The sequence below is a fragment of the Ursus americanus genome, chromosome 4 (genome assembly GCF_024610735.1).
Source record: "Ursus americanus isolate L20-20 chromosome 4, mUrsAme1.1.p, whole genome shotgun sequence".
In the NCBI taxonomy this organism is placed as follows: Eukaryota; Metazoa; Chordata; class Mammalia; order Carnivora; family Ursidae; genus Ursus; species Ursus americanus.
This window is the reverse complement of record NC_142130.1, coordinates 37,243,869-37,271,284: the sequence shown is the minus strand read 5'-3', so window position 1 is coordinate 37,271,284 and position 27,416 is coordinate 37,243,869. Positions and strand designations below refer to the sequence as shown.

At 47.1% G+C, this 27,416-nt stretch overlaps 1 protein-coding gene across 2 annotated transcripts in view; it reads right to left on the bottom strand.

Annotated features, from left to right (window-relative positions):
- The window catches only part of FSTL1 (follistatin like 1), a 53,624-nt gene that overhangs the window by 6,805 nt on the left and 19,403 nt on the right, over positions 1-27,416 (bottom strand). For both annotated transcript variants that reach the window (XM_087861604.1, XM_045785088.2), the window contains exons 3-9: positions 12,855-12,959; positions 10,741-10,870; positions 9,622-9,654; positions 8,179-8,309; positions 3,994-4,112; positions 2,629-2,741; positions 2,179-2,289 (exon numbers count right to left, since the gene is read on the bottom strand). In XM_087861604.1, coding sequence (XP_087717730.1) covers positions 2,179-2,289; positions 2,629-2,741; positions 3,994-4,112; positions 8,179-8,309; positions 9,622-9,654; positions 10,741-10,870; positions 12,855-12,959 — 742 coding nt within the window. The remainder of the gene's footprint in view (positions 1-2,178; positions 2,290-2,628; positions 2,742-3,993; positions 4,113-8,178; positions 8,310-9,621; positions 9,655-10,740; positions 10,871-12,854; positions 12,960-27,416) is intronic.

The window sequence follows — 27,416 nt, the reverse complement described above, 5'->3', positions numbered from 1 at the left end:
AAAGCAATCTCCTTCACTCTCCTCCGGCCTCTGCTCCGCCCCTGCTCCAGTGCAGCCATGCCAGGGGCGGGCCTGCAGGGAAAGAGAGGGGGAGTGCCTGGGTCTGGACTCAGCAGATCCTCTGGGCCAGTGATTCTCAACTGTGCCACCCCCACAAAATGTCCTACAGAACTTTTTGAGACACAATTGTTTAAATTCTACTTTTAGATTCTGGTTTAGCTGTTGTTGGGCACCAGGATTTTATAAAGACTCTAGGTAATTCTAATGCACAGCCAGGGTTGATAACCACTGCGTCTAGCAATGTTTCCCAATTTTACAGGGTGACTGAAAAAAAAATCATAGAGTACATCCTAAAAATGTAGGTTCCCAAGCTGCCCTTTTGTGGATTCTGCTTTGGTAGGTCTGGGATGCAATCCGTACATTTACTGTGCGCAGTGTTCTCTGTGAGGAAACACCGCTCCACCGTCCCCTTCTCAAGTTGGGCATTGATCTGCCCCTCACGGCCGCTTCCCCCAGTTCTGGCTCCACCTGGTTTCACATCTTGATGCCCCTTTTTCTTTGCTCCTTTGGGGTTTATGATCTAAGACCAGACTACCTTTCAGGTACTGACTTTGTAATGCTGAGGCATTACGATGTCCTCTCAAATCCATGGCCCACACATCAAGACAGGCTCACCTTGGGGCACCCACATCCCCGGGGCTCTTTATACCCACAGAGGGCCGTGGACCTGGGCCATCCAGAGAAGGAGGACAAGCCTTCCAGCCTGCCTGTGGAAATGCGATCATTTGGGTTTTGTCTGATGCACGTGATGGGGTTTATTTTCCAGATGATCACGCTTACTCTGTAAACCAGCTATTCAACGACTGCCCATGTCTTAGAAATGGATGGCTGCCCTTACAAAGCCAGACCAGGCGCAGTTACGTGTAGAGAGCTACCATAGGGGGTTTGGGGGAGATAAACATGGGATGCTTCCTGATTGAGGCAGCTTGGGTAGTGTTTTGAGATGTCCTCTCTTGGCTTCAATAGCTACTGTGTGCTTAGCCTGGCTACACTGACTTAGTTTTGACTTCCAGCAACTTCTAGGATTTCTAGTTTCTAAACAGCCTCTTCCGGCTCTTCCATTTGTCTCTGGAGTGGTGTTGGCTTCTTGCCTTCCCACACTGAGAAGAGACTTGGTCGTGGGCAGTGAGAGACTAGGGATCCCCTGGTAGGACTGAGTTCCATTTGTACTGTTGCTGCTGCCTGGGCTTCTTATCGAGAACTACCTCTTCTGGGTCCTTGACCTCTGTCTTCCAGTTACCATCTTACCTGACCTTCGTGAACATGATCCTAAGACCAGCCTGTTCTTTCTTGTCTCAGTTTTTTTAAGATATACTTTTAAATTCACCCCATCTAATCACCCCCTGTAAATTTTGGGCTTGGTTCCTACCAACTGATCTTTCTTCTCAAACCCAGTGTGACTCTCCATTCTAGACCTGGCTTCACCCTCTGTCTTTCCTCTGATCTGAATGGTGCCTGTTTTTTCCTATGACCTGGCTCCAATTCAAGAGGTTTTTTTGATCTTTGGCATCATTCCAACGTGCCATGTGGTTTCTGCACTAGTCCCCCAAACTTTCTCTGACATCTCTATCTTCCCAACCCACCCTGACCATGTCTCAACTTTTTTTTTTTCCTTAAGGAATTACCCAAGTCTGTTAATTCAAATAGGGCCTATGAACATTTCTCCTTTTTCTGCTGGGTATGGATGGCAAGGAGGAGTCATTTTGTCTTCCAACCACCTGAGTCTTTTACATAGAGCATTTCCTAAGCTGTCATAAGAATTACGTGGGTTAATATGTAAAGTGCGTAGAAGAATGCCTGGCACGCAGCTCTAAGTATTTGCTTTCATTATTATTATTACTATTATTATTCCAATCTCATATCAACGTTTGATCTTACCCTGCATCTTAAACCTCTCTTCTGCCAAGCCTCTGGAGTGAGTATTGAACTTAATGCATCTGGCAGAAGTGCTTTGCCCTCGATGCTGACACTACAATTGGAGTCTGTTATTTGTTCCCCAGTTTCCTCGCTCCTGGCCACCGTACTCCTCTCCATCATCCCCACCCTGACTTCTATGTTGAGTTCACAAAGAAAGCTCTCTCCCCACTGTTCCTCCCTTCTGCCTGAGGGACAGCTCACCATCGCAGGTCATGGCTGTGCAGACCCAGTTTCCGCAGGCACAGACGCAACGGTTACAGTCCACCTCGGTCTCTGCTCCATCTGCATACGTCTCATCCTCCAGGGCACACTCTGTTGGGACCGGAAATAAGGGGCAACAGTTTAGGGTGAGGGCGGGACAGGACATGCTGGCTACTGTCTGTGCACTTTACCCCTTTCCCAGACAAGGCCTGCTTCTGGTTATCCTTCAGAGACCACATATCTGGGTAAATGAACCCATCGATCCAAAAATTTTTGGACCCTAACCTCAGCATGTAGGTGACGGGTTAAGGCCCAGTCTAGAATGGTGGAAGGGAATTTTCTTAGCAAGCTCTGGAAAATTCCATCAAGTCTCTCTATCTTGGCCTTTCCCAAAGCCCCCCGCCCCTCCCACCATTCCCTACAACTCTGTATTTCTTAGGTTAAGCATACTCTTCTCTGGAGGATTGAAGGTTGGGTTGAGGCACTTGAGGAACTCTTGGAAGCTGAGTTTCCAGTCAGCATTTTCGTCAGACAGTTCAATGAGAGCATCAACACAGAGCCCTCTGGAACAAAACACAGCGGAAATGTGTCAGCAAGACCTCAGCTTCACTCCCACAGAAAGGAACTAAGCATTGGGATCACATACACTTGGGGACAGTTAATTGAGGACCTTCTGCACTGCCTCCCCACAAGCATCATCCATCCTGACTCCCGTGAGCACCCAACTTTTCTTTGTTATACTTGATGTCGGATCATTCACACTGTTCAAATGTCCCTCCCAAGAAGACTGAAGTTCCCTGAATGGTTTTGTCCACTTTGATTGACAAATGTTCTCACTGCCTATGCACCTTCTATGAGCAATTGCCTTTCCCCGTGGTATTGGTTAAGTCAACTAAACTGGGGAAATCAAAACAGAAGGGAGATGAATAGATGATAGGAATGGAATGTGTGATGGAGTTCAAGCAGGCATCGTCAGTATCACTATTCTAGAAAGATAAACGTGTGTTCAGAAAAGTTTTATGGAACTCCAGTTCCCTCATGATCCCCTTGGCCTGGATTTGAACCCTGGTTCCATCACTTCCTACCCAAATGGCCTTGAGCTAGCTCTTCAACTTTTCTGAGCCTGTTTTCTCATCTGTAAAATGAGGACAGGGAGCCCTTCTTCACTGGGATGTTAGGAAGATCAAACATTGAATTTGTAAAATATTATCTAATTTCAAGTTATCAAAATATGAAGGATTTTCAGATGTTATACTGTAAGGTCGTGGACTATTACTGAGAAAGAATCATTCTAGAATCTGGACTTCATGCTTTCTATTTCTTCTGAACAAAGGAGGTGCTGTTTCTATTTTTAATTCTTTCTGATGTACTGGAACCACACCAGAAGTTTCTCAGGGGTTTATTAATATTTACTCCGGAATAATATGAGAAAAGGACAGGGGCATGCTCTCATTTGTCACAATTAGAGTTCTTTATGTGAAATAGCACCAATTATCTTAAAATCAGAACAAAGCTATTTTAGACTTGTGGTTAAGTAACACAATAATGTAATTCCTTCAGAAAATTAACCATGAAAACATTACCCACAATACTCAGAAACACTTTTGCTCTGATGTGACCTTGGTAATTTATTTTAAGATTACATTCTATTGCTTGCAAGTTCTGGCTAAAAACAATAACTATTTGATCAGATACCAGGGGTGCTCAATATATTAGTTCATCATGTTCACACAGTAGACCAGGACAGAATTCCTGGCTCCTTCCTGTCCAGCCTTCGCCTCGTGGACGACTCCCTGACCCCTCAACTCCACTCACCTAAGCAGCTTGTTGTTCTCCTGGTCTGCATAGGTAGTGATGTTGATGGCAGTTTCATTCTGCTCCACAAATTTCAGTAATTCACTGGAGTCCAAGTGAGAGTCACCATTATCAACGTTCTAGAAAGGGGATGAAGAGCTTTTCAGGAACATTTTGTAGAACTGTCTCCTACTCAGCTTGACCCATCTTCGGTTCATCTTGCTCTTGATATTTTCCAACCCTGCCCTGTCCTCAGAGCTACAGCAACAAAGGCTTGAAGACTTGAGAAGGCACCTGCCCTCTGAGATGAGAGAGTGTAAGTGTGTGGGCAGAGTCCACCAAGGGCCTTTCAAACCCAGGCCCTGCTCAGAAGGGCAGCTGGGACACAGGCCTGTGTTTACCCAAGTAGCCTGGGGTGCTTGAGGGCGCTCTGCAGCCTCATCCCTGACATGGTCCTGCAAACATTCTCCACGTAACATCTGGGTTCAGGCCAGCCACCATACCCTGTTCTCGAACCTCAGTGGACATATAACAGCAACATTCTGAATCGGCATCTGTGGCAGAGCCCAGGATGTGTATTTCTAACAAGCTGCTTGGGAACAACAATGCAGGTGACCCTCAGAGCTCACTCTGGGAGTCACAGGACCATTTCTTGCTGCTTGATTTTCCTGGCCTGCTCTCATGCTTAACACTCACACTGGTACCTCTAACCAAGCACATCAGTGAGAAGTCACAGCAAAGGTCCTGAATTGATAACCCGCAGGCAGAGATGGTACAAAGCCCCCCCGCCCAACTCTGGGCTGGGGGCCCCACTGCAGACGTGTGCAAGGTCCTTGGCTTACAGAGCACAGGCTGTCCTCATGACCCAGCTGACATCCCATGAGCACAAGGTGAGGGTACAGTGAGCTCAGGCATTATCCCCTCTTTGACAAGATGCTAAACCTAGACCATAGCCATTTGGGCCTCTTCAACATGCTCAGGCGCCACTGCAGGGGGAGGGTGTCGAGGTCAAGGTCTTATCAAATTCTAAGTTGGTATTGCTGCTCTCCTCAATAGTTCCAATGGGGGAAAATGTTTTTGAAAAATTCTTTCCCTAGGCTGCCTCGTCCTGCTGCCTTAGGAAATAATCAGCATTCCCATGTTATTTTCAAGGTGGCTCCCCGGATGGTGTAAGGGCTTCTGGAAGAAAAGTCTGTCCAGGCCTCCAGGCAGAAGGGACTCTCCTTCCATGACTGTCCTGTGTCACATGCGTTCTACTCTAAGGCTGTAACTCTTTCCACGGTATGTATAATACAAACCATGCCAGCCCTTGCTTCGTGCCTTTTCATCATTCTTGTCCCAATTCCTAGCAACAGGTCTCAGACGTTCTCTAGTCGCTATACATCCACCCTGAGGAAACCACCCCTCATCTTGTGAAGGCCTGATTAATTAATGGAGAAAAGTGAAATAAGGTTGGCCAGGGGTCACTGTTTGCAGTGTGGGACTTTCTTGAATCGAAATGTTCCAAGTGCTGGACAGACAGAAGCAAGGTTCACAGACCCCAGCAGCACCACAGCCTGATGAGAGAGCAAGACTGAAGAGGAGCTGTGTAGTCGTGGCTGCAGACCCGGGGCCACATGGCACCTGGGGGCACCAGGAACCTGCGACTACAGCCCAGGAAGCTCCCAAAAGTCAGCGCTAAGTGCACACACCGCACATTCAGTAGGACCAAAATCTAGGCCTGAAGCTGAGGGGAGAGCCAGCCAGCCAGCCTGCACGCTCATCTCAGGAGGGACCAAGCAGGCCTCCCCAGGCCAGCTCTGTATGTGGAATCCACAGGAAAACAGACGTCTGGTACTTGCCCCAGAAATAGCCTGGACTGCCCGGGGGCTTCCCTTGGAGGGCATGATCTTGGACCATGAACCAACCTAATTCACTCGGCCTCTGTTTAGCCAACCAGTGACAAAAGGGACGTACCTCTGTATGCCTGCCTTCCCCAGTTCTATGTACACGTGATGTAGCACCCTTTTCTTCTATGTAACTCTACGATTGTAGGAAGGCGGGAAGGCGTGTGATACAAAACCCATGTTTGGGGCTCACTGACAAGTTTGGAGAGGACGGGCTAGGCCAGGCACTCGCTCACACACAGCAGCTGTGGTGATGGGGGACATGATAACAGAATAAGGGAGGAAGGAGTCTGGCTCCAATTGTGGCCCTGGCCACCAGGGGTCTGCCACCACGAGTCCAGAGTGTATGTTTATGACGTGGCCATGGCAGGCACTCTCTACTGGTCTGTTACACTTTCACTGGAAAAATCATGAATGCACCAATAGGTGAAGTGAGAGTCTGGTTTTGGTCTTAGCCAAATTCTGATTACATTTTCTCTTAACTAATTTTGATATAACGAATGCCAGCTGGGCTGGAGGGCAGTCCCGGGTTCAAAAACAGTTTCTGTGAGATATCGGATCTCTCACCAACAGGCAGCTGTTTGACTAGTGGGAAGGAATCGCCCTTTGAGGACTGCACCACACAAGACTCCGATAATCATCAAAAAGTAGACAGTGAAACCCCTGTTTTCTCAGAGGACACTGCCAGAGCGTCTGGGAGAAGCAAGCGTTGTGCGTGTCAGTCAAGATCAAGCTTTCGTGGTCAGGAGTGAGAATGCCCTAGAGAAAGCTACTTTCTCAAGGGAGCCTATTGGAGGAGTTAGTGCCAGAGCGGGTGGAGAGGTGTCAAGGGGGGCGTGGGGCCCAGGTACCTGGGAATCAAATTAATAGCAGATGCCATTGACGCCTGAGGCAGGGTGCCACCAAGGGGCCACTGGAATGATTATAAGGTCCCAAGAGGTCCCTTGGAAAGAGTGTCCTGGGTCTCCTGGGCCTTAGCAGCCATGGCCAAGTCCATGCACCCAACGACCTGGCAGGTGCTCCTCACTCAGCTTCTGGAAACCGTTTTCTTCAAGTTACTTTCTGCTCCCGTGCGACTCTCCTGGCTCGGCACTGTAACGTGTTTCTCTGGAGATGAGCAACCACCCTCTGCCCCAAGGGCTCTGTAACATCGGGGGATTGAGACAGAGGCAGACTGAGAAGGGCTGCGCCTTCTCCGCCAGGTGCGATCTCAAATGCTTGGAACCCAGAGAGACATACTTTCTGCCACAGGAGAGACAACTCACCAAAGACAGGGACACAAGTGACGTCCTAAATGACCAAATACCCAGTCCAGTATTTCTCCATCCGTGGGGTCCATAAAGTCAGTTAGGAAGAGGAATCCACAGACTAGGCTGGTTTTGGCACGTGGTGGCCACAGAACTGCCAAGAAATCCCTCGTGTGTCTGGGGCTGCTTCTGAGCCCAGGCTGGGTACGGCCTGGGAGAGCAGGCCCTGGAGGCACGAGAGAACATGTCCGTCTGTGGACGAGCACCTGAGGGCGTCTAGCTAGAGACGTGTGTCTGTATGTAACAGGGGCTTCTGGCTTATGTGGCAGTGTGGGTATCTGAACGTGTGTCTGTGAGGAGGCTGTGTCTCTACGTGGGGTGTGCATCTCTGTATGTGGGATGTGTGTGTGCTTGTGCATGCTTCTGCGTGTGGTATTTTTATCTCTGGGTGTGATGTACATATGTGTGTGTCTGTGTTCCTGTCTCTCAGCTGGAAGAGTGCCCTTAACTGCTTCTTCGAACAGTGTCTCAAGCTCTCCGAGAAATCCGCGTGCCATGGGAGCCCTACTCATTGCTAACAACTGTTTCCGACCTTTTTCAAAGCAGCATCTCTCCTGTCCCCAGTTGGAACAACCTGTCTCTTGAACTAAGTGATGGGACAAGCAATATCCAGGTTCATGAAGAATCTTGGACCCATGGAATGCCAGTCTGTGGACTCCTCTCCGATGATGAGGAGCTCTACAGGCCGGGGACGAGCAAGTTAATGACTTAGAGAAATGTCAAACTGGGTGGGAAATGCCTGGGTCTGGGTGCGATCGGAAGGTGTTCTGTATCAACAGCCAGCTCTATGAGGTAGAGGGTGGGGGGATACATACAGGGTAGGGGGATAGAACCTGGCCATATACATGTGCTTTAGATCCCAAAGGCTCTCTTGCTGGAATCCCACTGATCAGGCTGGTCAGAAAGCAACTGTCATAGCTTCAGGGAATGATGGGAAGATGTGATCAGGCGACGGGAGAGGAAGTCTCCCTTTGTCTGGGGCTGAAGAGTCTTTGACCCCAACTCTGGATTACCTTAAAGTACTTGTCTAGGGTTTCACTGTAGTTGCTGCCTTTAGAGAACCAGCCATCAGGAACAATCTCTGCTTCCAGCCACTGGATGATGCGACGCCGGAGCTCATCGCGGTTGGACTGATAGCAAACGACTGTAGGAAAGGGGAGGGAGGTCAGCTGAGCGATGAGGACCCCAATGTCACCCAGTATCCACTCCAGCGGAGGTTCAATGCCTGGGGCTCGGCATGCGACATCTCATTGACTTTTCACAGCACTCCAGGGACACAAAACTATCACACACATTTTAGAAGAGTCAACCTAGGGTAAACCACTGGAAAGTGTCTTAATCAGGATTCAAGCTTATGTTTCCAAAAAACTTATAAGAATTGAGAATATTGAAACAGAGAGACTATGTTGCTTAGGTGAGAAAAATATTGGCAGAAAAATAAAGGACATTTTCATTAACTTCAGGAAGCTGAGGGGCGAAAAATCAATCAATCGATAAACAGTGTTCTTGGCTCAAAGATGAGCTGAAATGACAAGTGAATGAAGAAGCACATAATTTTTCATGCCACCAGATTTTAAACTCTCTCTCTATAGCTTTTTCCTCTTATCAACTGGGTCTATCAAAACTCTCCCACTTAAAATTTTACACTGTCTGCATTATCCTTTGTTCTAAACCACAGAAAACAAGGTCAAGAAAGGGCCACGCTGAAACCCTGCTCTGGACAGCTGTTGCAAGCCACATGGCAGGAACAGGCGGGACTGAGAGTTGAGTAGATGGGGGACAGGGAAGGGAGAGTGCCTTGTCAAGAGGAAATTCCTGGAAGACAACACACACCGGAATGTGCTTAGGGCCCTGAGCCAGGGGAATGGAAATCTGGGCTCCCTCTTCCAAGCTGTGTAAATTCAGGGAAATTCACTTAACCTCTCTGAGCCTCAATTTCCTCAACCATGAGGTCATTACAATAAGGCCCACCTCACAAGATTTTTGTAAAGATCTAAGGAAAAGCATATGCTAAAGGTTCTGTAACTATAATGATGAAATTTTAATTTCAATTCATAGAAAACCATGGAGAAAGTCCTACTGGCATTTCCAATTATCTCCTTTCCAAAGAGGCTGTGCCTTCTGATTCTGCTAGTCCTGTGACATCAGCCTATCTTACAGAGCATCGAAGGAAAGATTCAGTGGCTTTCCTGTCCTTTTAAGGCAATCACTACTCAGCAAAAATGGAAAACACAGCCAACATTCTGACCCAACCAGCTGCTTTAAATGGCAAGCACACACACAAAACAATGCAGTTTTGCAGCTTTTCTGAGCTGTGTTGAGGAGTGACCTGTTCTGGGTCACAAGTTCTGACACACAGATCTTGTGAGCTTCAGCAGGAAATGTGAAACACAAAATTCCCTCAGAAAAAGAATTTCTTCCTTAACAGGCACCCTGGAGAAAAAGCAGGCTCTCACCTGGGCTGGCTGATGGACTTATGGGTTTCTTCTCTGCAAGACAAAAGGAAAAAATGCATAAGGCCAAGTGAAGACCAAAGAACATTTCTGTGTACTGTTTGGATTAAAATCATCCCACGTTAAGGGGGCCACTTACATCCTTTTCATCATTTTGTCCTGGGTCCCTGTCTCCTTTCCTTCTTCTAGGGCTTACGTTTGGGATCTTTTCTTCCCTGCTTTATTTGACATTTTTTGGGCCACTGAGTTGCCCTCCTGGTCTCATACCTCCTCCTGTTATGTTGAGGGGTGGGGATGGGTTGCTGGGACTTTGAGAATTCACATGGAACCATTACAGAGAGGGAAATGGAGTGGAGACCCAAATGTGGGAAACGGTTTCTTGTTTCACCAGGACAGTTCAAAGCTGGGATGGGCTAAGTGGGGCTGTGGCTTGGCAGGGAGCTGGTGTCTAATTAGCAATGAGCTTGGGACCCCTTCCTTCTTATCCTAATGGCAATGGCTTGAGTGCAAAATAGAGGAAATACGTATACCAGGGCTGAAAGGTGCCTAAATTTAAAAAGTAAAATTCAGGGCGCCTGGGTGGCTCAGTCGGTTAAGCATCCGACTCTCGGTTTTGGCTCAGGTCATGATCTCAGTCATGAGATAGAGCCCCACATTAGGCTCTGTGCTCAGCGTGGAGTCTGCTTGAGATTCTCTCTCTCCCTCTCCCTTTGCCCCTCCCCACCGCACTTTCTCTCTAAAATAAATAAATAAATCTTTAAAAAATAAATAAAATAAAAAGTGAAATTCACCTGCTTTTTAAAAAAGCATAGAGTTCATTTAAATACTTCTTTATTATTGTTGATTATTCATGTGGTTCCCCGTCCACTGCAGACAGTACTGCAAGCTCCCCTGGGAGGCTGATGCTGGAAACCTGAGCACAGGCCTGCGCAAAGCTAGTATCCAGGGCAAAGCCAGTAGGCTCATGAGCTCCAAGAGGATGCATCTCCAAGTTGCTCGGTGGTCTCTGTGGCTCTGGGTGTTGCGGCCCAGTGGAAAGGGCTGTGGGAAGCCAGGCCACACTGCTGTGTCCCCTGGCTCCTCTGGCTGGAGCTGGGAGATGGTGGTAACAGCGGTCCTTACCTTTGCAGTGTCCGTCGTAATCAACCTGGATTTTGGATCCAGTGAGGCAGGCGTCTCGATGCAGCTCACAGTGGTTGAGGTAGGTCTTGCCGTTGCTGCCGCACACAGGCCTCTTGTGAGGTTTGCATTGCTGAAACAGACCCGAGCAGGAGGTCTGTGCAGTCAGGGTGCCAGTGCACGCATACGTGCACGCACACACGCACACGTGCAGCTTGTGGGGACACCCTGGTAGGGAGTCTCAGCTCCGGCATCAGTGACTCTCCCCCACTCAACGTTGGAGGAACCCCATCATTTTGCAGCCCTGCATGGCCCTCTGTGCTGATCCTGGATCATCTCCTCTACTCAGTGAAGGAATAGACCACCCTGACCCTATCAAATCAGCAGGAAGGGCATTTTATTAGAAGTCAGGAATCTGGACGCTCTATCACTTTGGAGAAAGTCACTCGATGTCTTTGCATAATCTCAGATCCCTTAAAATGCTGACATTCTATGACATGAGAGCCAGAGCTGAGAGCGGGGAATGTGGAGACTCACAGGCAAGTGCATAGACATGTGTGTGAGCGCACACACACTCACACACCGCAATTCTTCAGTTCTTCTGGGGTTTAACTAGAAGGATCTTTGCTCTCTCTCTTTGTATAGTATTTTGGGGCCATTCTCGCAAGGGCTGTTGTGAGGCAGGGCTGGGGACACCGGGTCTTTGTGAAGTACTGCAGAGAATCATTATGGACAGGGAAATGGACTAAAGCTCACTTGGTAACTTGGGTCTACGTTGGCTATTTAAAGGGCCATGGTCACAGGCAAGCTCAGTTTCTTTAGACTTTTGTGGTTTTTGAAAGGTGGTAAGGGGGAAGCAAGTTCAGCTCAGCCCTGATGAAGGCACCAAAGCAAGAAAGAGCAGATGCAGTAAGAAGAAACACAGAACGCTGGAGCTGGAAGGCAGCCCCGCCTCTCAGATTTTAGATGAAAATACCAAAGTCTGGGAGGACAAACTTTATTTAACCAATATTTATTATTGAGTTCTTACTAAATGATCTACATGCTGGGCAAACATGGTTTCTTGTCTCCGCAGCATCCAGTGGCAACTAACTTCCTCGAGATCACACAAATATATGAGGTCAAGGTGCGACTGGATGCTCACGTCACCACACAGTCGCCAGCTGCACATCTGGGGAGGGCCTCCTAAGGCTCCCGATGGATCTGGTTTTCACATTTCTAAGTCGGGGGACTTCCCTTCTGACACAACGGATCAGATCTTCATCTGGGGACTAAATTAGGTGTATTTATTTGCAGAAAGGCAAATATATTTCTAGGCTTGTGTTGGTTTGACAGAAAGGAGAAGAAAGGTATTTATGTTTGTCTGAAGAGTGAGAACTTGTCAGAATCCTGCTTACAAAAGAAGTCTTTCTCAAAAGCTCACATTGCTTTTTAAACCTCATTAAAAACAAACAAAACCCTCTAAAAAAAACTTTGTTTCTTCTAGTAGTGTTCTAAAAGCGTGCATATCCTTTGGCTTGGCAAGCCCTAGTGGGAATCAATCCCGTAGACGTACAGGCTGCAGCACCTAAGGGTACGTGCGCAGGGATGTTATTATTCGTAGCGGTAAACAACTCAGGAAACAACCTGAATGTCCACCTATGGGAAAATTATTACATAAATATGATGTTATTACAAAATATTTATTATGATCCCATTTTTTTATAAAATGGGGGGAACCGTATACATTTATAGTAACAGAAAAACAAGTGGAATAAGATATATCAAACCATTAACACTGATCATCTCAAACTAGTCAGATTTGAGGGTTATGGGGAAGATCATTAATTTTAGGTTTATACAAATGTCTGTATTATTTGACTTATATATAAACATTATTAAAATTTTGACTTAAAAATCTTATAAAACTAAACATTTTTTTAAAAAAAGAATATCCCTGCATTCACATCTGGTTTTTAACTTCTGGGATGAAAATCCCTTGTCCTTCAGAGAGACAAGGTATGCTTTTATACAGATGATGAAATTGTTGGCCCTGCCCTGCTGACTAGCCGTGCCAGCAAGGGAGCCAGCCATTTGGCCTTGGCTACTGTCCTCTAGCTTCTGACCTCAGGACTTACCTCAATGCAGAGGCAGGTGGGCTCTCCCTTCTCTGTGACTGCACATTCCCGGCCGGCTCCACAAAACACATTGGCACAGATCTTTGATTTGCTCTTTAGTTCTTCCTAAAACACAAAATCATAAAGGAAACCACGTCACGGAGATGAGCCTGTCACAGCATAAGCCAATGGCGGCAGTTACTTTCCAGACTCAGGTCTTGGTCTGGAGTTGCAGCTCATGGTGGTGGAAGGGTCCTGAACAGCTAGAAGCTGTCCCCAGGAGTCAGCCCCAGACTTGCTGGCACTGCTCCAGCCCAGGCCTGGCTATCTCGGAGTCCCTTAGATTGTTTCTTAAAGAGCAAGAGACTCTTATGTGCTTCCTTTCCTTTAAAAATGGCTACTCAACACCCCTTGTATGTCAACACTACAGTAAAGAGCTATAAAGGCAGTCTCTGTCCTCAAGAAGCTCCATGACTCTCTGCGGAAGCTCCCAAATACAGATTTAGCAAGCAACATGGAGCCGGAGGGGAGAAGGAGGGCGAGCATTAAATAAGGCTTTCTGAAGATAGGATGTCTTAACTAATTCCTAGAGGATGAGAAGAGCAAGCCAGACAGACACAGAGACATGTGAGAGAAATATGGCTATCTGAAGGACCAAAATCCCCGAGTCGTGTGCAAGGTAATATATTTCAAAAGGCCAAAGAAGAATAGCTAACCCATCGGGAACGTGGATTTGCTATTATTCCATATGGTCTTATTCAGCCCCTGTCCACATCTGCCTCTGGCTTCAAGACCAAGAGAGCCAAACCACCCGACAGACAGCAGAATTATCCTCAAACTACTTGTGGTCAGACATTCCTGTTCAGACGTGCACAGCAGAACCTACAGGCAGGGAATGGTCCCAGCCTATGCCACTGAAAATGAGAGTGTCTGTAGGCACTAATCTCTCGGTGACACATTGCTCCCTCACATTAATTGGTGGCTAAAAAGCAGCCCCACCTCATTTGTTCACGCAGGCCAGCAGCAGTGGTGGCTGAACAAAGGAGAATGCGAGTCCTCCAGCCTCTGTCTGACTGCTGAGCAGGCAGTCACCACAGGCCTCCCGGCCCCCGCCCACTGGGGTAGCACTGACTGTCACAAAACCAACAAAGATGGCAGGAGCTGTGCTGGGGTCAGTAAAGGCAGAGGAGGAACCGCAGATTCCACCCCTCAGACCGCGTCTACCATGTCATGCAGACAACTCACACCCACATAGCTTGTAATACTAAAATTCTCGTAGTCGGTAAATATTTCATATCTAAGAAGAGGTCAAAGAAAACAAAAAACGTAGATATTGAGAGCTGAGGGCTGTGCCCAATAAAGCTGGTCTGCTGCCACCTGGAGGCTGCTTTGCAAACTCCGCGTTATTATTGTCTCGCCTCAGCCATCTTGCCTGTCATGCAGGGATCCCATTGGTCCAGACACTCTCTCCATGCTCACATTTCATTGGTTCATAGGCTGTTGCTAAACCCATTCTTTTTTGGATGTTGCTAAGGCGAATGCAATAAAGCTGGCAAGCAGGGAAGAAAAGAGGAAGTAATTCCCAGAATGCTGGGGTGACTAGAGAGCTGTTGTTTCCTAAACCAGGAGTGGAGATAAAATTGAGCATATTCTCCAGGCAGGGCCCTCCTCACTGTGCCTGGGAAGGGAAAGCAGCTCTAAAAAGGAAGAGGAAAAAGCTATTGCTGACCAGTGTAAAAAATCTCAGATTAGACCACCTTCTCCTCTCCCTTCATGAAACACCATTCTAGCCAAGAGACACAGACAAATGAATGCATAAAAAGGCATGCCCTGACACTGCCTACACTCAAAAGACACAGCGCACGGCTCCCGGGGAAGACCTTTTACCACTTGCCTGTGAGTCTGTAACTAGCCACTTTAATTCCTCGAACCTCAGTTTCCTCATATGACAAATAGGGGTAAATACCAGCCCTGCCTTGTGAAGATGAAACAGTGTATCTGGAAGGGCGTCATAAGCTGAAAAGCAAGCTTCCTGCAGAACAGCGTGTGGCACGCATAGAGCTTCTTTCACCTTCTGTTGCTGTGTTCAGTGAATATTAAAATATTAAAAAGGAAAGCTTTTACTTCCAGGTTGAATTCAACCCAAGTCATTTTTTCAGAAATAGTTCTCCAAAATCATTTGAAGAAACAGACACTCTTTTTTTTTTTTAAAGATTTTATTTATTTATTCATTCAACAGAGATAGAGACAGCCAGCGAGAGAGGGAACACAAGCAGGGGGAGTGGGAGAGGAAGAAGCAGGCTCCCAGCAGAGGAGCCTGATGTGGGGCTCGATCCCATAACGCTAGGATCACGCCCTGAGTCAAAGGCAGACGCTTAACCGCTGTGCCACCCAGGCGCCCCAGAAACAGACACTCTTTATGTAAAATATAAAGCCTCATATTTGAACAGTCCAGTCAAATTTACAAAATGTTTCCACACATACGATTTCATCTCACTGTATGAACAACCCTGCAAGGACATGTGTATTATTAACCTCATTTTACAGGAGAGGGAACTGAAGATCAGAAAGGTCAAGTGACTTGCCCAAAGGTCCCAAAGCTAAAACTGAGAGGAGCTAGGATTCCAACCTGGATCTTCAGACAACAGATGGGTAAGTTCCCATTTATAAAACCCGGCACTCGGCTAAGTGATTTGGATTATACGTTGTCTCACTTAAGCCCTGGGATAACACCATGAGTTAGACATCGTAACGTTCCCTGTTTCATAGACGAGCGAACTGAGCCTTAGAGGTTAAATAACTAGAACATGACAGAGCTAAGATGCCACCCAACCAAAGGGAAAGCAGTTCCTTTATATTTGATTTACTTTCATAGCCAGAAAATTAAAGGTTATGGAGATTATGATAGAGATGTGATTTGCATAATTAGCCAATGTGAGAAAGCGCTTACAAGTGCGTCAGAGCTAGATTTGAATTCCCACATCCCACCTCTGCTACCTACTTGTCATGGTGATGGGCAAGGTACTTTCTTTAGACCTCAGTTTCCTCACGTGTGAAATGGGACCACTCATCCCCGCGAGGGGTGTGTGAGCCCTATAGGAGAGGCACTGCCCGCAGCAGGGTGCCTGACACAGAGCTGAGAGCTGCTGTGGTTACTGCCTCTCAGACAATTTCCCCACTGAGTGCCGTCCCCACCTCGGTTGTCATGTCCCCATCCAGCCTCCCTTACCCTGAAACGATTATACTGAGAGCGGGAGGACTGACCGAATGGAAAAAACCAAGGGCTGAAACCAGCCTCCTTTCCCCTTTAAGACCAGAGAGAAAGGGGGGCCACGCTAGTCACACAAGCGTTCCTCTTTGCAGGTGGCACATCTGTCAATAGGTGGCAATCTCCCTCTTTGTCTTGCAGAACCCGACGCCGCAATGCGGAGCCGCAGCCCTGGCTTGCGGCTCCACCCTCCCAGCCCGGGAGTGAGGGGCAGGAGGTGGGAGAGCAGGGCGGGGCGAGCACCCTACAGCCACCGGCCGCAGGTACAGAGAACGGGATTTTTGCCTACTTGGGAAAGAATGTTCTACCTGAAGCCCTCCATCCTCCCCAGTTCTTCCCATTCACAGGTGTGCTTTCATGCAGAAACAACAATGAAAATTTTCTACTTAGAGGTGGCCTCTTTGTACCATGGAAAGCCTTTCTCCAAGCCCTATCTTGGGGGGGGAAAGGGATGTCAGGAGCACCCCTGAGGCTCCTAGAAAGTTCTTTAGCATGGTAGGTGATCTTACCCCTCTGGTGAGTGGAGGAGAACATCTTGAGAGGAGATGTATACGGCGTAAACATGCTCCCGGGACAGGGCAATCAATGGCTGCCTTTTGGGGAGGGGTGTGGTAAGTTAGGCAGAAAAGAGGCAGGGCAGCAGGTGACATAGAAGGTGTCCCTTCCACCTCAGCAATTCTGACTCAAAGTGCAGGGCAGCCGGGATGGAGAGAGGCTGGAGCCAGGGGAACCTGACACGTGGAAGGTCGTGATCTAGTGGGGGTGACAAGGGCCTAGGGTCCAATGCTAATATTAACGAGTGCACCTACAACTGAGCGAGGCTCTTCACAGCTATCTCTGTCCCCAGAGTGTCTGTACAAGTTTCCATATTTTTAGACCCATCTAACAGATGGGGAGGAACTTAAGAGTCAGAAGAGCTCTGTGACATACAGCGGCCACATAATGAGGGGGAGCTGAGTCAGGACTGGAAGACAGGTCAGCCTGACCCCAGAGCCTCAATTTCCCTTACAAGGAACAGTCAAGGGAAGGAGCTGCAGGCAGAGGGGACAGCTACAAGGGCTGGCACAGGGAGAGGCCACACAGCACAATGCAGTTCTTTTAGGAATTAGGTCCAAAGCCTATAGGAGAATTTCATCTAGGAGTAGATAATCACACTGGCATATGAATTTGCTCTAGGAGTGGGAGGTCATAGGTTTACAAACCCCTAAGTCTGAGAGTACCTGTGAAAATGTGATTGACTGAATGGGGTTGGGGGGCGCTGTTCTGGAAGTGTGGACAGATATGTTGATAAAAGTCGACAAAATACTTGCTTCCAGTGGAGAAACACTGGGGTTCTAGCTTTGACTTTCTCCATCATCTCCCTGACCGGCTTCCTTGTTGTTTTCATTACGCACTGCAAGCCATGCTCTGGGGCTTTGGTCTCATGGTTAAACTTCACAATGCAAACTCCCCTTGGTAAAAGACTGACTGGGAACACTGCTAACTTTTACTAGAGGAAACACTTTCTCCCTGAGCAACTGTCAGCCTGACGATAATAATACTTTATACTAGTACAGCAATTTCAAATAGTCTGTAATTTTCACTATCACTTTTAATTCTCAAAACCCTTTAGGATAGGCAGGCAGGGGTCAGCTCTAAGGCACTTCCAGACTTAACATCCAATGATGAAGAAGAAACTGAGGCTCACGGCTACACGTGACTGGTCCAAGGACTCACAGTTGCAGAGCTGGGTCCGGGCCTAAGGTCTCCAGACTTTAATTCCAACGCTCTTTCCACAAACCACTTTGCCTCATTACAAATCAAAGCTAGAAAAGGTGCTGCTGTGGATCCAAGATCTAAAAAAATAAATTAGTTTTGCAATTAAAAAAAGATCCTTTGCCAACAAAGTGCGAAGCAAGTTATTTGTAAAACCACCAGAAGAGGTGATGGTGTGTCGGGATCTCTGGGCCGACAAGCATTAAGTCTGAACACAAACTACACTTTGAATGTTTAAAAAAAAGTCTTCTGAAGTAGAACAATTTCTGGAAGAACAGTGTGCTTTGGCAGGGGAGGCAGCTTGCAAGCAAAACCATAAAACTGTCAGCTTAATATATCATCATTTCACTAAAGTGAACTGGGTCAGCTCTGTACCCCCCCCCATCCTTTTCCTCCTTTTCCAACTTTCTTTTCAAAAAAAAAAAAAAAAAATAGCCCTACTTAATGCCAAGGTGGAATTTTGGCTCCACTGGCCACTATTTTGTGACAGAGTGGCTTTGTTGACATGAGAAAGGCTCTCCTTGCTTTGCCAGAATTAGTCATGGAAACTTCACAGGAACACCAGGGCCCCTCAGATACGCTGCTGAGCGCCAAGGAGCTTGGGACAAAGGAATTCACAGAGCTGGGGAGAGCCGGAGGAGGCCTGGGTGGGGCCCAGGGTGGGACGCTGGCTGCTCTCAGGCGGCGTTCTGGAAGTGAACACGGCAGCACAGGCCTGAGAAAGCCAAACCTCTTTAGGACCTCGAAATCTAACTGGAGTGCCATGTGACCTTGTTCAAGTCTCTCCAATTCTTTTGCTCTGAAAAGGAGTATCTTGCTGCATCCCACGTACGCTAAGGAAAGAGGTGGAAGGCGATTTCTGGCAGCTGTTCTGAAGCCCGTGGCAGGAGCCTCTGCATCGGCAGGGACAGTGAACCTCCCTAGATGTGCTCGCAAACCATCCCTCTGCTCAAGGTGAACACACCAGGGCCAGATCCAGGTTCGATGGATCCTGAAGCTTCGACAATCTGAGGGGCCCTCCCTGAGAAAAACAATACATGATTATGACTGTGACATTGGGCTCGGGGCCTTGTGAGTAAGGTCTGAAACTCAAGCTTAATTAGCTCACAATAAATCTGACTCTCCACCTACCCTATTATTTTCTTCATAAACAAGAAGGCTTTGGGGCCTTCAGTCTCTTTAATATTTTATCCATGTATAGCTTATCTCAAGTGAACTCCAAGTGCCTGCACATTTTGGCTACTGATACACCCACCAGAATGTCCTGCCTGAGAAAATCCTCAATAAATGTTTTTTACGTTAAATTTCACCAGCGTGGGTGGGGGAAGATTCAAGTTAATGCCAATGTCAGTGGCCAGTGACAGTGGCTCTCAGAATGTTTGGGGGAAGATGTGGCTGGCCTTCATGACGTCAAAATAAGGGATGCATCACCCCAAAAGGATTAGCTTTAAGATAAAAAAATCAAAAATCTATTATGGACCTGTCATTGAAGAACTACCTAATTCTCCTTTGTATTTCTTTTTTTAAAAGATTTTATTTATTTATTTGACAGAGAGAGAGAGAGAGAAAGCACAAGGAGGGTGAGCAGCAGGCAGAGGAAGAAGCAGACTCCCTCATGAGCATTGAGCCTGGTGTGGGACTCGATCCCAAGACCCTGGGATCATGACCTGAGCCGAAGGCAGAAGCTTAACTGACTGAGCCACCCAGGTGTCCCTTTTGTATTAATTTCTATGTTTAGCTTCTATCACAGCTTATGGGATAAGATGTTCCTGATATTTTCTTCTCTTTACATGATAATGTATTGTGTGTCTAGAAATTACTACTTTCAAATTGGAAATGGGACAAGACTATTTACCTTAACCATTGTCTTATGGATTCTGTCACATTCTCTGTGTTTGCCTTGTCAGACTGGAGTATCTGAACTGCCACCTTCACAGGGAAGCCCCCTCACTTTCCCAGCTGCACATTCAGTATCTCTGGGATGCCTCCCACTCCATGTACTCAGGTCTTTCTTGAGGTGGCCCAGCCCCAGCATGGCAGACTAGATGCTTGGTTTCTATATAATGCTAAGTTCAGTTTTCTGTGAGGGCCTTGTCCAGTCATAGTAGAAGAATAGCAGCACTTAGGACACACAGAGTTGGAAAGATGTCAGGCCCTTTCATCCGGGACTGAGAAAAATCGCACACGGGTCTATGGGGTCTGAGGAGTCGTCCCTGTTGGCAGTGAGGAGGCTCTGACTCCAGCACCCCAGGAGGGCGCTTCTGCTCTCATGCCCTCAGAGCATGGGTCACAGTGATGCACTGGGATGGCCCCATGGAGTGCCATGCTGTCTCCCCAACTTAGGCACATCCAGTGACTCCACTCTGACTGACAGTGTCTACCAGGCTCCCCAGTATCTGTCTACAGTTCTCAGAGTGATCCCTGGGAGTTTCTAAGATATCCTGTCTGTCTTCCTAAGAAGTGCTTTTCGTAAGGCCCCCGGCTGTACAATTGTACCCTTCAGTTTCTTTAAAATTCCTTGGTGGGACCTTTTAAGCCAAACCACTTTTTGCCCTGAATTAGTCTGTTGGATTTGACCACGGTATTCATTTTCCATTTTCCCACCATCTGCCTAAAACTTGTCTGCTATAAAGGACAATGTTGGGCCACGGATAGTCCTACAGTCTTCTTCAGTAAAGGCCAGGGCAAGTAATTAAAATCCACTACGGAGCATATTTGATAAATGCCTATAAAAAAACCCACGAATGATAACAGCCTGTGACCGGTGTGATGCAAGCTCCATGTAATAAACCCGGAAGGAGGGCAGGATGTGGCCTCTACCTTCTCAGGAGTTTCTAAACTCATAAACCAGATCAGTGCAGTCCTTAGTGAAGGGGGCTGCTGACTCCAGCAGATGGGCTTCATGGATGAGAGGGGACGTGAGCTGAGCCCTAAAAAATGGTAGGATCTGGATAGAAAAACTGTAGGTTTTTGAGCAGGAGGGTCTTAAGACCAGTGGGTTGAGGCAGAACTGGGGGCACAAGGAACCTGGGTAGAAAGTGCCTGGGATGATGAAAGTCTCATGTATGGTGGTGGCATGGATACAGAGAAGGAGAGAATTCAGGAGAAAATTCTAAAGAACGAGATCTGGCAACAAACCAGATAGAAGAGGGGAAGGTGAGAATCCAGAGAACTGCCAAGATCCTTGGCTTTGAGAGCCTAAAGGTCGGCAGTGTGTCTTCCGAGTCAGAGACCAGGCAGAGACCGAGCGGGGGAGGGGTCGGTGATGATGAGTCAGTTATGGACTTAAGTCTAAGGGGACAGTACAACATCCCACTGACAGCTGAAAATAAAGGGACTAGAGAAGCGCATCTGGACATGATCCATGTAGAAGTGAGAAACGGGGCCAAGGGAATGAATGAGCTCAGGAAGAAAGGCTGGGAATGGAGGGCTGAGGGTGGCCAAGGAGCAGGAAGAAGAGGCTGCCTGCAGCCCACCTGGGGCTTTCTGCAAGCCAGAAAAGGTGTGTTCTCCTCTAGGCAGATGTGACCCCGGGCCAGGTTACAGGGCTCAGCAAGCAGTGCAGGCTGGATTTCAGCCCCCTTCACCTCCTCATGCAGTGAACAGCCTGCACAACCGTTACAAGGGCTCTGAAGGCAAAGCAGACAAGAAAACAGAGCAGGCACACTGAGAAAACTGGGAGCAAAATCAGGACGTCTAGAGAGCTCCAAGAAATGGATGATGAATGCCATTGTATGAGAAATGATTTGGCAAAGGTTGGGATGAAACAGCAAAAAAATAAATAAATAAATAAAAAATAAAAATCTTTTAAACCTCTGTCAAAACCTGAACCAGAAGCCAGACCAGACTGAGGCGGGGAGGTCCTATGTAAGGAGAACTGACACAGGAACCTGGAGAGAGGCCCTGGACATTTCTCTCTCTGCCTTCAATGCTGTGTGACTTAGGGCAAGGTGCTTGACTTCTCTGGGCCTCAGTTTCCCCATCTATAAAAGGAAAAAATTGTAAATGATGCCAAAGTCCCTTAAACTGTGAAGATTCTCTTAACTAGAAAGTGAGATATTTGCCATTTCAGATGTTCTTGAGTATCAAACTTTGATTTCCCAAGGAAGTTAACCTAGATGCCCAAACTAGAGACTGGTAATGTATAGAGCCCCCCGTGAGTGTTTCAAGGTTTTTGCTGGGTTTCGGTGGTGGAATTAAAGTTGGCTTTTGTAGTCAAAGAATTTCCATAAGCAATGTCTTTTCACTGTCTCCTGGGTCATGACAGAGGAAATCAGAGGAGAGTAATGGGAACCCAGTTGAGTGGCCTGATTTCACTCTTGGTTGAATGGTTGGAACCCTCTACTCCCTTTGAATGCCATTAATGACATTTTTATTCTATTTGTGTTTGCCTTGCAAGACGAAAAGGGAGAGAATGGCGAAATTCACATGAGATTCACAATTCTTCATTCCTGCCAAGAACCTGTCACTGAAGTATGTCTGGGACTGCCAGGGCTCACATTTACTCAGCATCCATGCTCTAATTATTTCCACATGTAGTTCAAGGCAAATGGTTGATTAAAAATTAAAATAAAATACCCACACACCTAAATCCCAGTACCCTCCACTAAGGGGGTGGGGAGAGAGCTCTAGGGAAACTACGGGAGAGCTCAGAGAGAACATTTTGGAAGTGTCCGCTGTAGTGCCAGCCACATCAGCCCAATCCCCACACATCCCCACACATTCCCAGCACTCCATCCCAAGCCAGCCCTCCACCTCCCCAAGCTTCCCCAAGCACTAAACCAAACACAATTCACATTCTTTGAACTTCTGAGTGGAATGTAGGATTTATTCCTGCTTTGGTGGAAGGCCTAAGAGATGGATATAGGCTAAGAGCTACAAGTACTCTCCACCCCTTTTGCCCTGGGCTCTACTGAATTTAGGTAGACTGGGCAGTTCCTGATATCACATCCTAGGGAAGAAATCCAGTGTGCAGAGAACGTGGGTACCTTCCCAAGCTGGAGAATAGTCCCCACATTTGCAGCTCCTTTCCATGAACCCAATTTGCATATGGCTCCCCCTAAAACTGAAAGTTAACCCACTGTTCCCCAAGGTGGTTCACATGACTGATTCAGATGCCTGACACTGTCATCTACTGACATCTACTTGGCCGTATTTAACAAGGTCTTCAGCAGTGACTCAGTCTCTTCTTGTCTCCTGGGTAATTTCATTGTTTATGCGGCCTCAAGATCCTTGACCTCCTCACCTCCAGGAAGCCTCACTTCTAAGGTCCTCTGGCTACAGGAAGCTTCAGGAGGAATCTGTGAGTAGAGCAGGTAACTGCAGCAAACTAAAATAAAGGGTACAGGGCTCCTGAGGTCCCACATTTTGAAATGAAACCTCATTACCCTTTGAAAATGTCAGCACCGTGAAGCATTGTTAGATGCTTCTTTAACCTTCAAATGGGCAGAGAATGTCCCACAAGACCAGCTAAAAAAATAATGTCACCATCTGGGAAGTCTGATTTATTGTCTGAATTACACAAATCCTTCCTGTCCTTCAAGGCTCAGCTCAAGTTACACAACTCCATCCTTGGTGATCTTTTCCTCTTGAGTGGTATGAGCTCCTCCTTCCATCTCTAAACTTTCATTCTTCTCTGTACAAACTCATTTGATCACTTTTTAAAAATGTAATTGATTATGCAGACTTTGTCTTCCCAGCTGAACTGTAAGTTCCTAGAGGACAAAACTTATGTTCTAAAGTCTTTCATAGGTCCAGGCAGAATACATTGTGCCAGGCCATCAACCTTTGTTGGAAGTATCCAAGGGCAACTGAGCCACACTGCCCTAAGGACCTAGACCGGGGCAGAAAGACAGCCCCTGGGCCAATTCCTCTCCTGGGACTCCCCCCTTTCAGGGTCAGGTTTTTTGTGGGGGAAATAGCCTAAAGACCCCACCCTTCTCCACCAGGCTATAAATATTTAGCCTGTAATTTCCCTAATGAGATACTGTCTTTGACCCACAGAAAGACATTGGGGTTTGTGTGTGTGTGTGTGAGGTGGATAGGAGAGCAATGGGAGCTGGAAATGGATTTCAGCCATTTCCTTTATCCACAATTAATGTATACTCTAGCAGACATGCTGAGGGAATGAGAATGGGAAAAGGGAAAAGAATGGAAGAGGAGGCAATGTGGGAATGTGGGGTTCCTCGCAGGAAGGCAAAATGGGGTGGGACTTTAGAGTGTAGGGTGGGGGTTGCCAAAGGGCAGCCTGACACCTTGGTGACCTATACAAGGGAGAAGCAGAGACAAAGATAAGCAAGAGGGGCCAAGAGAAATTGTGAAAATGGGCCCATTACCCAAGGCAGCTGTTTGTGTTAACTCTCTTCAGGAATGCTGCTCCTACATTGTCCTGAGGTAGAAGGAAGGCAAGATGGTCAGTCTGCCTAGACATGAGAAAGAATAAATTGCCATTACCTTATCCTACCCCTCCCCCACACGCAGAAGGCTCTGGAGGTCTCCAAGCACTCCCTCTGGCTCATCTGCTAGGCTGACCTTACGGTGGGCTGGAATACACTGAAATGGGAGTGGCCAGGGAAGGGCCAGGCCTTCTCTGTGCCCAAGTGTTTTATTTTCCAGGGTGCTGGGCATCTTGAAAAGAACGGTGATGTCCAACCAAGAGCTGAGACCACATAACAGATGGAGGGGACAAAGGGGAGGACAGCAGGGAGATGAGGAACAAAATGGAGCAGGGAAACCCCAGAGACCCAGCAGAGCATAACAGTGTGAGTCTCTACTTTAAAAACACAGACAAAGCCCTGGGACTCTGGGGGCAGCGTGGCTGCAAAGCAGCTGTCAAGTTTCTAGCATCCTGGCAATTATTCTCCAGCCTGTGGAATGCATAAGGGGTTAAAACGCAGCAAGAAACTCCATGCTAAATGAAGTCACCATATGTGTGGCTCCGTATGGTTCTAGGAGGAGCAGACAGATGTAATTAGAAGTTCTGAAGACACTGTGTTGTCATGGTAACTGTTGGCCAGGAGAACCCGGAGTCCGAGGAATACAGTCTTACAAGGAAATGCCAGACGCAGGTGGTGTGCATCGTCCTCAGGCTCCACAGGCAGGGCTGTTCCTCCCCCTTGCCCCGTCCTACACTCTCGGGGACCCTCCCTCTCCAATTCCTCCTCATCCCCACTTCCTATGCCCCAGACAGGCACCCAGAGCAACTCCAAATGCAGATGAAGCATTCCCTTCAGATGGCATCCAAAGGAAGGAATTAAGGAGAAGTCGAATCTTGGGAGTTCATGCAGGTGACATTGTTCTCTGGGCAGTCTCTGGTCCCACGGGCTTTCTAGATCTGAGTGTGGGGATCACCGGGGGAAGCTGCAAGCTTAATTTACATATCACTCTGGAGCCAGCTCCTCTAGGAGGCAGATGCTGGATGGGTACTACAGGACAAGTAGGGGTATGTGAACTTGAGCAGAGGAATGTCTGCTTTTAGTAGGCAACCATGCATTTTATCAGCCAAACTGGAACGCTTTGAAAGTAAAAGGGGACCTTTAAAATAGATATACTTGGACAACAGGCATACTGTGACATCTGGTCACCTCAATTAACAGGCTACCTAAGGGAAAAATTATTAGTTTTATTTTATGGAGTGGAAATTTTACCTGGTGTCTATGAGCCCCCAGAAACCCAGCTATGGATTTTGGGACTGGATTTCCCTAGAGCACAACCCAGGAAAGATGAGAAACTCAAAGAAAGTATGACTCTAGGCATGAACTGCCTGAATCTCTCGATTCAACTGCCACTTGAGGATATTCACAGGGTTCTGCTGTCGCAAAGCTGGGGAACCTGGGCAGATGGGGCCACTTTCCTTCAAAATCTCGGTCATTACAAATCCTTCCAACTGCTTCTCTAAAGAGAGAAACATTCATTTCACACATTGTTGTCAAAGAGGGATGATTCTCTGTGGATTTATGGCAATAATGTGGTCAACGGAGTGGGATCATTCCACAGTAGAGAGACCTAATAAATCTTCCCCTGAAGAGTGGAGGTTTCCAGGTGTACATTCTTACACATTCCTCAACAACTGAACCAAAAACAGTGGCTCAGGGATTCTGTGGTCACAAAACCCAGGGAAAGGTTAGACTCTCCCAGGGAACCAGCAGAAACGACTGTATTTTAGGCACAATATAACCAACCCAGAAATTATGAGAATGCGGTTCAGCCACAAGCTCAGTTACAGAACTGTGGGATTTCAGAGGGTAAGGCCCACCCAGGGTGCATCCCCTAGTATTTTCTCAGGGACTGTGGGAATCACAGCCATTTGATAAAAGTTCCTGGCAGTCCCTTGACAACTGTGACTAGAACTCTGGCTTAAGGATGGGAACCACTGGGGCCAACTTCCCTTATTTACCTGCTCCTAAATGCAGACAGGTCCTAGATACTGGGGTGCAAAACTCTGAGCTTAATGTGGAGCTTCCCCAAGGTTTTGGGGTGGCAATAAACGGCTCCTTACAATCTGTAATCATCAATTAACACCGTTGCTCTCTGCTAAGCATGTATGCGAGGAAGTCCTGACACCCATTGCAGGTCCCCTGCATTTTAATAGTCCAATTCAGAGGAACATTAACCTTTCTGGAACAAATTAAGAACTTGATAAAATCAATCCCTTTGAAAAAAAAAAAAAAACCACTGCAAGCATAAATTAATTCTGCATTTCCTTATTACTGTCCAAAGTGGAACTGGACAAAACCTATTTCCATGCAAGTAACTGAGCAACAGAATACCAAACATCACGTTGGATGCTGGGGACTCAAGGAAGGATAAAGCACAGTCCATGTCTCTAAGCTGCTGACAGTTTAGTTGAGGAGTTGAGGAGATGGGGTACAAATAGATGGAATCTATCTTTCTTTCTTTCTTTCTTTCTTTCTTTCTTTCTTTCTTTCTTTCTTTCGAGAGGGAAAGGGAGAGAGAGAGAATCCCAAGCAGGCTCCACACCCAGCATGGAGCCTGATGCAGGGCTTGATCTCACTACCCTGAGATCACGACCTAAGCCAAAATCAAGAGTCTGCCGCTTAACTGAGCCACCCAGGTGTCCCAATACCTGTTTTTTTTTTTTTAATTTTTATTTTTTTTTAAAGATTTTATTTATTTGTTTGTGGGGAGAGAGAGAGAGAGAGAGAGAAAGCACACAAGCAGGGGGAGGGGCAGAGGGAGAAGAAGCAGACTCCCCTGCTGAGCAGGGAGCCTGATGTGGGGCTTGATCCCAGGACCCTGGGATCATGACATGAGCCGAAGGCGGATGCTTAACTGACTGAGCCACCCAAGTACCTAAATACATGGAATTTTAAATAACAACACGATCTAGTAATTGAAAAGTCAGGACCACATGTAGCTAAGTGTGATTTGTGGTTAAGTGACAAGTGTCTAGAGCAGCCCTGTCCAACAGCAATATAATATCAGTCTCACAGAGGATTTGAAAACTTCTAGTAAAATTTTAGAAAGTCAAAAGAAACAATTATTTTAATAATTTTTTTACATAAGCCAATATAGCCAAAATATTACCATTTCAGCTTGTA